Source organism: Ictidomys tridecemlineatus, chromosome 8 (genome assembly GCF_052094955.1).
Source record: "Ictidomys tridecemlineatus isolate mIctTri1 chromosome 8, mIctTri1.hap1, whole genome shotgun sequence".
Classification (NCBI taxonomy): domain Eukaryota; kingdom Metazoa; phylum Chordata; class Mammalia; order Rodentia; family Sciuridae; genus Ictidomys; species Ictidomys tridecemlineatus.
Genome location: NC_135484.1, coordinates 79782339 through 79795541, shown reverse-complemented (window position 1 = coordinate 79795541; position 13203 = coordinate 79782339). Strand labels below are relative to the sequence as shown.

The 13203-nt window shown below is 32.1% G+C and overlaps 1 protein-coding gene across 2 annotated transcripts in view; it reads right to left on the bottom strand.

Moving 5' to 3' along the window:
• The window catches only part of Phip (PHIP subunit of CUL4-Ring ligase complex), a 122397-nt gene that overhangs the window by 81792 nt on the left and 27402 nt on the right, over nt 1–13203 (bottom strand). For both annotated transcript variants that reach the window (XM_078019701.1, XM_078019700.1), the window contains exon 7: nt 1778–1938. In XM_078019701.1, coding sequence (XP_077875827.1) covers nt 1778–1938 — 161 coding nt within the window. The remainder of the gene's footprint in view (nt 1–1777; nt 1939–13203) is intronic.

The window sequence follows — 13203 nt, the reverse complement described above, 5'->3', positions numbered from 1 at the left end:
TGCCACCAAAATCAAAACTGAAGAAGTTGAACAGCAGCTGTGGTTCAGTAATTAATAGAGCAACCTGCCTTGCACTGTGAGGCACTGGATTCAATCCTCAGCATCACATAAAAATTAATAAATAAAATAAAGGTATTGTGTCCATCTACAACTAAAAATATAAAAAAACTGAAGTTATGTATTTTTTATAACTCATAAGTAGTAATAAGCACATAACTACAGTCACATAACTTTAATAGTCACCAAAATAAAGTGGAAACAATATAACCCTTCTTTCTCATGATTACTGCTTTTGAAAGAATTCAACTTGAATGACTTATTTTCATTTACTATGAGAACAAATTACTGTATCAAGCAGAATACAGATACCTACTCTCTACTCTGAAAAAAAAACTTTTGTCAGAGAGTTTAGAAAATTTCACTTTTGTTTCAGAGAACAATGGGGAAGTGAGAGTGAATAGGGAAAATATTGATGGAGAAAGTGATCTACAAATACCTAATGGACTAAAGTCAACAATAAAGTATGTGAAAAAATTTTCCCTCATCCTGTTGTTTAGCTGTTTTACTGAAACACACTGTGTGTACAGATAGAAGAGAAAAAGTAGGTATATGTATTCAGTTTACAAGCAAATTATCATGACTACAAAGTTTACAGCTGCTCTCTTCAAAGACAGAAATGGGAATTACCATTTTACCTTGTATTTCCCATTTTCTTATTTCAAAGGCAATTAAGGACTTTGAGAATGAATGAATGCATATTTTCAGCCCACAGGGTAGTGTTTAATAATAAGTATAACCACAGTAGTGGTTAATAGTAAGTATTACCTTTAATAGATTTAATAGTTAAGGCATCTGAAAATAAATTAAAATATTCAAAAGTAATTTTCTCACTTAAAGCTATAGAACTTTACTTTTGTACATTCAACGAGTTAAAAGAGAGGGCTGGGTTTGGCTCAGTGATAAAGTATGTGCCTAGCATGTGGGTCTCTAGCACCAAGGAATGAGTGAGGGGATTCAAACGAAACAATAACAAATCCAAATAACTTTTAAAAAAAAAACATTAGATATTTTTTTAAAATGAGGTGTTAAAGATAAGAAGATCATAAGCAAAGAGTATTAGATATGCTCAGAAATTTTTCTATCACTATTTAAAGGGAATTTTCCCAGACTAGCATATGGTTTTCTATGGAAAATATAAAATGGTATATTTAATAGTCTCTTACAATTTGCTTAACATACTTGGGAAATGCCCTTCGTTTAGAATTAAAATTATTGCATGACATTTTATAAAATGTCAAACTACATATTTGATATAATGTTAAGAGCTACATTTATTCATCATGTGGGCCCATAATATAACTGTGACTGCTACAACATGTCTTTCATGAAATCTCCAAACTTGAAGTCCAAATTTAAGAAAAGTCTGTATATTGCACATTGAGTTATAGTTTAACTGGATTTACAGTTATTTTTACATTCACCTATAAGCAATGTTTGGGGTTTTTTTTGTTTTGTTTTTTGTTTTTTAATGTTTTTAGTACCAGGAATTCAACCTAGGGGTACTTAACCATTGAGCCACATTCTCATACCTTTTTATCTATTTTTTTATTTTGATATAGAGTCTTACTAAGGTTGCTGAGGCTGGCCTTGAATCTTCAATCCTTCTATCTCAACCTTCCAAGCTGCTGGGATTATGGGCATGCACCACCACGCCTGGTATAAGCAACATTTCTTAAATACCGTATATGAGTAAAAATAATTTTTAAAAATTACTTACAGTAAATATACGTCTGCCAGTACGGTCAAAAGTTACACAGTACACAGATGACAAGTGTCCAAGAATTCGTTTATGCATCTTCATGTGCTGATATACTGCAGTTGGAACAAGTCGCTCAAGTCTATATTTCCCATTCAGCTTCCTTGAAAACAGTGTATCCGCTACCAAGAAAACATAGAGAAATTAATATAAACAGAATTAAATTTTCTTATATTATCAAGTTTTAAGAGTTCACATATTTCAATTTGCATGTTTGCAAAAATAAAATGCTTTCTAATATATGTGGCTCCTGATTAAGAGTCTGAAAAATAGTCAATAAAAACAAATTATTTCACCTGAAATAAGTTTAGCCAGGCATCTTCTCATTTTGTAAATTAGCAAACAATTAAATGGCCTCTCCAAAGTCACACACTAAGGTATGAGGTAAGATTAAAACCCAGACTTCTTTACTTTTTCTAGAGCTCTTTAAGAACAAAAAGCAGTGTTATATTATTTCTTTAGAAAGATCCCCAAGATATAGTTTTTCTTATAAAAGTAGTTAACACAGCAAATTAGAGATTATTATTTTTTTTTTGGATCAACCAATATTTGAACATTCTAAATATGCCACACAGAATATTTAGGAAAACTCTGAAATAAGACACAAATAAATCACTTGCATTATTAAAAAATAATAATTAAATTAGGGACTTGTTAAACACTTGTATGATTATTCTTTTTTTGGAATACATTGGCTCATTTATTCTAATGAATAAATTAGAATTTATTCATTCTAACCATCTTTCAAGATCTGACTGAAGCTCATTTTCCTCCTCAAAGCTATATATGTTGACTCTAGCCCAAAATGATCTCTTTTATCTAAATTACTAATGTACTTATTTGTTATAATGTTAACTTATGGACAAAGAAGGTGCTCAATAAATATGTGTTGACTGATCTGCAGCCACATCAACAACCTATAGATTATCTTTTAATAGAAGGTATCGTGCTTGACACACCACCTACACTGAATATTTAGCACTATATTTTCTCACTTGAATTTGGTCCCAAAGAAAAATATATACACAAAATACTACTTAACCTAGATTTAGACCTAACAATTGTGCCCTAAAAGTTGATGAAACATAAATATCTCAGGTGTATTAAAATGAGTCTCAGCACCCCGGCCCCCGCCATATCCAGTACATTTTTGACTCACACTGCATTTGCAAGCCAAAAGAGGAAAAAAAAAAAAATCTTGGGACCTAGTAAAGAGAGATGAAGATGGATGCTAAATATTACATTCTAAAGCAAGAATATCTCAAAGAAATAAACTTATATCCTGCTTAAATGTTCTTCAGCTAAAGCAATCACTTTATATTTGAAGAGTATTTCTCTTTCTGTTAGCATATAAATTCTATATAACGATCTATTCTAACAACTGGGAATGTCTAAGACAAGGTTTGACAGTTGCTAACTGGCATGTTTATGGTTAAGCTGGTTATATAGAGATTTAAAAAGTTAATTTACAAAGACTTAGAAAGTTTCCATCACAGTTTGGCCTCTGACACATTTTCCTTTTGCACAGAAATGAATTGGTAAAATACATCCTCCAATACTTGGACTCCAAACTGATTTCATGTAAGAATCACATAATACCACAGACATCAATTGTTCTGCCTTAAGAAAACTCAAATCATCTTATTCAAATACCAAGTACTGACATCTCAGACTCACCTGTCTGTTCTGTAAGAAAATAAGTGATGACATACCATACAAACATTGATCATGTTTCAAGATGTGGTTTAATTCTTTCTATTAAAAACTTATAAAATTCTCAAAATGTCAAATTTTATGAAAATATTTAGCATGATTCTGAAGGTATGAAAATGCTGGAGATAATTAAAACTACCATTTTGCAATGATCAGGCACTAGTATGCATATTAAAATTTTATATAAATAATCTAAAAATCAAAGCTAACAAAGTATTGTCTAGGTTAAAAAAAAAAAAAAACAATTCCTTTACACGTAAGAAAATGTTACTACTGTCCTAAACTTTTTTACTAAATATTTGAGCTGAGGTAAAATTAACTATTTCTATTTTGGGAGTCAACTGAAAAAAGAATATCCCTTTCAAAAAAATCACTTTACAGTTAAGTGTTCAAGTAAAACCTTCCAGAAACCCATTAAAAGTGAAACAGACCAGCTGCTGTGGAACACACCGGTAATCCCTGTGTTGTGGAAGGCTTGGGCAGGAGGATCACTAGTTCAAAACCAGCTTCAACATTGAGACCCTGTCTCAAAAATACATACACACACATATACACACACACAAAGAGCTGGGGATGTGGTTCATGTGGCTCAGTGCCTAAGCACTCCTGGGTTCAATCTGCAGTACCAAACAAATAAGTGCAACATAATTTAAACTATATTGTACACTACCCTTCATAATGCTTAGTTAACCAGTTAACTATTGAGCTACTTAGTAGCTACACTATGAACATGTCCTAAAGACTATAACTAGCAGAGTCCTTGCATTAAACCACTTTACAAACTTGTGCAACAGCACTAAAATATATGCCAGACAGACAGAATAATATATAAAAGTTCCAAGGGTTCAAACTATAACTATTGGTGTTAGATAAGAAGAAATGTTATGTATTGTTCAGTACCTGAAGTACAACTGAATAATGCTAAATTTGAGGAAGACCTGACCAAACCAAATAAGTAAATAATTTTTACAAAGGTATGTATACCAATGTCAATATTCCCTACTTAGATCTTAACTACTTTAATAATGAACTAAAATTCTCTTGTATTTCTCACAACTGAGTAAAGAACCTTTCAAAAAAAGTATGTAAATGAATCTTAATTAAGATACACAAAATAGTTCAATTTAATTTATAGCTGCATGGCACAAAAGCAAATGGTGATTATTCACTTTCTAATAAAAGTATAACAATTGGATTTTTGAGTAAAAAAAGTCTCAGATTATAGGAATTCTTTTTATTGAACTAGAATGTTAATTTTTAAAACGAGCACGATTAAACATATAAGAGGACACAAAGAATTAAGTTCTTTACATGACATTATTTACAGTTTTAAACTTAAACTTAAATTGAGTAGCACATGACTTTGCTTTAAAAGTACATATACTGGGGGGGCTAAGGTTGTGGCTCAGAGGTAGAGCACTCGCCTAGCATGCGTGAGGCACTGGGTTCGATCCTCAGCACCACATAAAAATAAAGATATTGTATCCATATAACTAAAAAATAAATATTAAAAAAGAAGTACATATACTGAGGCTGGGGTGGTGACTCAGCGGTAGAACACTCGCCTCACAGATGTGAGGTGCTGGGCTCAATCCTCAACATCACATAAAAATAGATACATAAAGTGTATATATTGCAGAATCATATTGTTCATGTAGTCACGTATACACATAAAGTAATAATATCTTTCATTCTGCTATCTTTCCAATCCCTACATCCTCTCCTCTCCTCTCCCCTCCCATCACTTTCCTCTACCCAATCTAAGGTAACACTATTCTTTCCTAGTATCCCCCCACCTTATTGTGAACTAGCATCCACATATTAGAACATCCGGCCTTTGGTTTTGTGGGATTGGCTTATTTTGCTTAGCATAAACATTCTCCAACTCCCAACCATTTATTGGCAAATGCCATAATTTCACTCTTCTTTAAGGCTGAGCAATCTTCCATTGAGTATATACACCACATTTTCCTTATCAATTCAACCATTGAGGGACACCTAGGTTGGTTCAATAATCTAGCTATTGTGAACTGAGCTTCTATGAACATTCATGTGGCTATGTTACTATAGTATGCCGATTTTAAGTCCTTTGGGTATAAACCAAAGAGTGGGATAGCTGGGTAAAATGGTGGTTCCATTCCCAGTTTTCTGAGGAATTTCAATACTGCTTTCCATAGTGGTTGCACCAATTTGCAGTCCCACCAGCAATGTGCAAGTATACCCTTTTCACCACACCCTCACCAACATTTATTGTTGCCTCTTGATAATTGCCATTCTGACAGGTGTGAGATGAAATATTAGAGTAGTTTTGATTTGCATTTCTCTAATTGCTAGAAATGTTGAATACTTTTTCATATATTTGTTGATCAATTGTATTTCTTCTTCTATGAAGTGTCTGTTCAGTTCCTTGGAAATATTCTTAAAGCTTGCCAAAGCACCTCTAAATCCTTTTCACTTGGCAAATTCTTTCTTATCCTCAAGTGTCAGAAAGATACCTCCTGCAATAAGACTGTGATGAATTTCAAATGCATCCTAACTTGGTAGTGTTCTTCATTTCATTTCATTCAGAATAAGAGCAAATGTCCTTATCCATTAACTTAATATGACCCTGCACCAACTTATCTCCTATTACTCTCTGACCTCCTCCACTACTTCTCCCCATGGTCTGCCCTATCCATTCTAACCTCCCCCATTCTTCCAACATATCAGACAAGCTACTAACTTAGAAACTGGCTTTTTGCCTCAGTCTACAATGCCAACCACTTTTAAGTCTTCTCTCAGATGTTTATTACTTTCTCAATTAAGCCTAAACTCAGCCCACTGGAAATTGCAGCCTACTCCCTAATACCTTCCTTGACCCACCTTTCTGTAGTTCTGTATTTGTTTTTTATCATTAGTCACCTGATACTATTTGCTTATTATGTACCTTTCTTGTTTCCAACCTCCTCCCACTACAACATAACAAACTACACATGGGCAGTATTTTCTTGTTTTGTTTTCTATTTCAACTAGAATAAGAGATGAAAATTATGGCTGCTGTTTAATAGATGATCCATGTATATCAGGCAAATTGATAAATTACATAGTACTAAAACAATTAGGTTTAGGAATAAAACAAAAACTGAGGATTTCTTTATCTGATAGAGTAAAAACTCCAAAATGTCTCTAACTAGTGTTTCATTTCAACTGCTACATATATATAAACTTGCAAAGGAGGGCAGAATACATGTTATGGTTTGGATGTGAGGTGTCCCCCAAAGGTCACATATAAGACAAAGCCAGAAGATTCAGAGGATATAATTGGGTTATAAGAGTCTTAACCCAATCATTGAACTAATCCCCTTCAGTGGTAAATGAAGTGGTAGGATATGGGTGGTGTTGGTGGGACTCGGGGCATGGCTTTTGGGTATATATTTTGTCTCTGGAGAATCGATTTCTCTCTCTCTCTCTCTCTCTCTCTCTCTCTCTCTCTCTCTCTCTCTGCTTTCTGATCATGATGTGAGCTGCTTCCCTCCACTACACTCTCTTGCAATGGCATGTTCAGCCTCACATGGAGAATAGAGGAATGAAGCCAATTGTTTCAAAAGCTGACTAAAACATAAAACAACACATTTACTCAATTTTCTGAAAACAGATCAGAAAATGAAATAAAAATTTCAGAAATCACTGTTATTCACTTGAATTATCAGTCCGTTTAAAGTCTAAAGTAAAAAGGAACAAAATAGTGAAAAATGTCATTTGTAGGAAATCATTCAGAGCAATCTTTAAAATGAAGTCTATATATACAACTCTATATACTCACTAGAGATAAACAAGAGACCCACAATTTCTTAAACATAATTAGCTATAATGATAAGTATATCCAGACAATGGCTTCTTATCTATTTCTTCTTTAGGTAGTAAGATGATAAATCAAACTCCCAAGTCACTTCTTATTAATCCACATCTAGTGGTTTTTAAGAATTGATTTATTTCTCTAATCACAATACTAATTCATACTCGATTTAGAAAATAACAGCATAAATGAAAGAATCCTTAATTCTACTACCCAAAACAATCACTTTATAAATTTTAACTGTTTCCTCATGAACAGCATCTTAATAGCTATGCCATATTCCTTAATGAGAAAGAGGTTTTAAGTTTGAAAGATTTTTGTTATAATCTGACACTGTGGAGACTTTATGCAAGTTACTCTTCTAAACCTCAATTTCTCCAGTTATATTACTAGGGAAACACTTCCATTTTCCACAATACACTTGGCTTTCATATTCTGTTGTTATCTGACATCCCACAGTTTTACACAGTCATTTTAATCGACATTTTTCCTTTCCTTTGATTTCTACTTTAGTTTTAATATGAAAAGTCTTCCTACTAGAAAACAGTACAATAAATAGTCACTTAATGCTTTTTGTGGCTTAAAGTTCTCATTTAACTTTTTAAAAATTGTTTTAGTTGTAGATGGATAAATACCTTCATTTTATTTATTTATATGTAGTGCTGAGGCAAGTGCTTGACCACTGACCTACAATCCCAGCCCCTCATTTAATTTTTTAATACATCTGCAATTTTAGTACACACTACTGAGTCTCTAAGGGTATTTTTCCTCCCCCAAATAATCGATCATTTGGTTCCTGCCTTCCCATTTACTAATCCTATTTTCTGTTATATTGTGATTACACATATATATATATATATATATATATACACACATATGTATATATATGTACACATATACACAATATATAATATTTATACACACCCACATACATACACACACACTAGGCCAATGACATGCCTTAAATATGCCACTACCAAAATTTCAATTTTATACTTATATAATGTTTTAAAATCTGGGTATTCCTCTTCATTATGATTCCATTTAAAAATATCTCTTCTCAGGGCTGGGGCTGTAGGTCAGTGATAGAAAACTTGCCTCGCACATGTGAGGTCCTTGAGTCAATCCTCAGCACCACATAAAAATACATAAATAAAATAAAGGTATTGTATACATCTACAACTAAAAATATTTTTTAAAAAACCATCTTATTCTTGATTATTGATTAATTAATTTTGCAGATAAGTGCAAGTTTTTTTAAAAACTTGTTGGAAATTTAAGTCTAAAATCATTTGTTGGCAAAGAACTGCCTTTTTTTGAAATATGTATTTTTTATTTTTTAGTTGTAGATGGACACAATACCTTTATTTTATATATTTATTTTTATGTGGTGCTAAGGATCAAATCCAGTACCTCACTCATGGTAGGCAAGCACTCTACCACTGAGTCACAACTCCAGCCACAGAACTGACATTTTTTTTAAGTCCAGGAACATGGTCATGCTTTCTTTCTATAGGCTGGGTCCAAGTTCTCAATACAGATGATTTTATAAAAAGATTAACATAATCAAAGCTGCCCTAGTTTCTCTCACTACAAATATGTACTATTGAAACAAGTTCATAAAAAAGGAAAGAAGTTACTATAAAAGAGCATCTATAATAACCTTAGCAATTACCTTTTTGAGGATACTAGAAAAATACATGATAAAAATAAATACTAATGCAGAAATACCATCATCAAAATATGCAGACTTTTCCTCCTTTTGCATGTACTGTAAAGTACACAAAACCAAAATAACTTATTCAAGATCAAAATTAAAAGATAATTTGGAAAAATTAAAATCACTATCAAATAACAAAAATGCAGAGTTTACTATTTTGTTATTGTTATTTTGTGACTGTTAAGGACAATAAAAGCTATATAGTAGAATTAGAGGACCCAAGAAGAACTAGTCACTATAACTTCTATCAACTTATGAAAACAGCCTTGACAGTAACCTAATGAATGAATTCAAGAAGCATGTAGCTTTAGATTCCAAAACCTGGAGTAACAATTTTTGTAACAGAAAAATAAGATGAGAAAGCAATACAGAATATTGAAAGTCAGAAAGTGTCTCAGTACAACTTGGGCATCGTTTCATATAGAAAATATGGGTGTTCAAATAAGAAACATCAGGACATTTCACCAGAAGGTTGTTTGAAATAATTTTTATTAAAGTCATTTTTTAAAATATCATTTTGACTAATTTTATTCTATCTGTGCTTCTGGTAAAAGAAAACAATTGGAATAAAGGCTCCCAAGGTTTCTTTGAGTAAAATGTAAAAGTAACTATGAAATTATGATGTATAATATATAAATACAGAAAATGTTCCTCAATTTAAATACACAAGAGTAAATTCTGGATAATCAGTACCTAGGCTTCATTTTAATTTCCACAATCTGCATTAATAAAGATTTTCTAAATAAGACTAATAATACATTACTATAAGACAAAGAAATTGATAAAACTAAACTTGAATGAACTACAAAAATAGTAATTAAAAACAAGAGTACATAAAAAAAGAGTACATGAAAATAAATTACAAACTGAATTTATTTCCCATACATGCCATGTCCAAATTTAGGTGGTAATTAATTTCCCAGAGAAATAATGCTATATTCATGACCAGACACTCAGACAGCAAATTTTTATAGAAATGACCTTCCAAGTTCATTGCAAGGTCATAAGTGTTGATGGTTTCAGAATTTCTATCAGATAAATATACTATAAAGGCATAAAATTACATGAAATGTTATTTGCTTTAAAGAACCACAAAAGTATTATAATGAAAAGGAAATATGAATATGAGAGTCACACACAGAAACATAAAATAACCAAGCAACAACAAAACATAGCTAATAATAAATCTCTAACACAGAAGTTATGCCAAAAGCCAGGTATCAAATACCTTGAGAAAATGGCTATGAATAAAGGAAAAAACTGATATGGAGCTTACTAAGAGGTTCTCACTGAGATTTCAAGAATGTGATGATAGAAAGTCTAATTAGATGCTATAAAGAGGGTCAGTAAATGTCAAAATACAATACAAAATACAATGCAGAGTGGAAAAAGATATGTAGAACATAAGGAATTCTTGTATGCAACTGATTTGCAAAATAATGGCTAATATTTTCTGAATGCTGTATTATACACCAGACATTATTCAAACCACTTTTACCTATATTCTCATTTAATCCTCAACCAACCTTGGAGATAAAAGGACTATTATCCCCAATATGGGACTATTCTTACCAATAACTATTACAGTGTGGCAATGGACACAAATATTAGGGAGAAAGATTGAAAAGGAACATTCCAAAGTATTAATAGAAGATAACCAGTGAGAACAATTTTGGAGCTCTTCTGTTTTCTAAGCTTTCTTCATTGGACACGTATTCATTCTAATTCATTATTAAATAAAATACAGATCAATCTACTTCAAGAAATTTAAAAAGGCAGTAAAGAAAAAATCTAAAATGTCTGAAGAGATTAACTTAAATTTAAAGACTAATAAAAACAGACCTAGGGATAATGATGTGAAAATTAAACAATATTTTTAAAAAATTAAAAACTGCACAAAATGTAAATATGTATTATACTATAAAAAATGATCATCGCCAATTTGACACTGGCTTGAAAATGAGATGCTTTAAAGAAAGAATTCACGTTTTGATTAGAAAGCCATAAGATAATCAATTTTGTTTTAAAGTTTGTTGTACCTCTAGGTTTAATCCCTAGTACCATGCACACACTAAAAATCTCTCCCTATGAGGTTTTTTTGGTTTTGTTATTGAAGTACTGGGAACTGAATACAGGACCTAATAAATGCTAGGCAAGTAAGCTATCACAAAGCTACTTTTAGCTTAGTGACACTTTGAAGTAAAAAAGAGAAAAATGTTAAAGATAATTTAGGAGGAAACTATATAAGGAACAACTTATAATTCACTGTAGAGCCACAATGGAAAGGCTTGCCACAGAAATTTTCAGGTTACTAATATATATTAGCAGGAAATAACAACCAAATAATAATATTTCAAGAGTCAGATAATCTATAAAATAATTCAACACATATTGGTCTATTCCACGAGTCATCCAGTCTCTTCATCAGCAACTAGCAACTGACCAACAAAGGAACAAGACAAAATAACATCTTCAGTCAAAGTAGGAAGGGAGAGCAACATTAAAAGGATAATCCTCTAATTAGTTTTTGTTCATAAAATGGAGAAACAAGTAACGGGGAATAGAAGAGTAAAGGAAACTCAGGCAACACAATACCCACTAAATGTTTCTCTCTTCTTTATTACACTAAAAAAATTTGTACACAAAGTAACTACTTTCCAAATAATTCAAATTCATATTTTCAGTTTTTTAAAATATTTTTTGTAGTTGTATAATAACTTTTATTTATTTTTATGTGGTGCTGAGAATCGAACCCAGGGACTTGCACATGTGAGGCGAGCCCTCTACCGCTGAGCCATAACCCCAGCCCCAATATTTTCAGTTTTAATGTTTACTTGTACCTATTTCAAAAATATCACATTTTTAAGATATAGCAGCTACCATTAAAGATGAATAATGTATAAAAAGGCAAACTGAAATACTATCTAGTAAAATACAGAAAGTAATGATATCATGATCTCAAGAATTAAACCAAAAATTTCATGAACCAAGTATATAACAAGCACATCAAAAAAGGGCAGACAGGCTGGGCGAAATGGCGCATGCTTGTAATCCCAGCGGCGCAGGACTGGGAGTTCAAAGCCAGCCTCAGCAAAAGCAAGGCACTAAGCAACTCAGTGAGATGCTGTCTCTAAATAAATACAAAATAGGGCTGGGTATGTGGCTCAGTGGTTGAGTGTCCCTGAGTTTAATCCCCTCGCACAAAATAAATAAATAAATAAAAAGCAGACATTAAATTACTAGGAATATTATTTATCTTCCCCTTTTATTTCCTAGAAACCAGTCTGTTGCCATCTCAAAATACTACAGTGGTACAATATTTTCAATATTATACCTTTTTTAAAGTTATTTCCTTCAACACTTTTTAAATTTCCTTTTATTTTAGTGGTGCTAAGGACTAAACCCAGGGCCTCATATTTATGTTAAACATAGGCTCTCACTGAGGTAAACCTAACAAACCTTGTTTTTCTTTTAAATAAAAAAGTATTTTAAGTTATGTAGTTTTATGTCAAACATTTTAATCATTCAATGTGGAGTCAACAAATATTTATAGAGCACCTATGAGCCAACTACAGGCTAAAGAGTGCAACCAGGGGACAAAAAAAAAACATGGTATTTACCCTCATGGAGATTGTAGTCTATCAGGCAAAAAAGACATGAAACAGACTTACAACAATGATTAAGTACTATCAAACAGAAGATATAGGAAAATCTTGAAATATAAATAAAAGAGTTCTAAACATGGGAGGCAGTTTATCAGAAAGTCCAGGCAGATGTCTCTAAAAAGCAGACATTTAAACTAAGATCTGAAAAACAAACAGCCAAAGAATACTGGTAAGAAGGGAGCATGTTCCAGGTTGAAAAACAGCATGTACAATGGATGGCCTCAGGCTGGAAACAGAATAGTACTAAAGCACATAAAGAAGTCAAGTGTTGAAGAGACTGAGAGGTAGGGAAAAATGTAGATGCCTTCTAAGCTATGTGACACATTTGACTAAATTCTAGTAATAATATGTTGAAGAGTTTTTGGGAGAAAAGAATAGGATAATATAAAATTGCTTTGGGATAATTAATTGCAGTTTTCTCTCTTGACCACAATGAGAAAGGATCAGAAAGGAC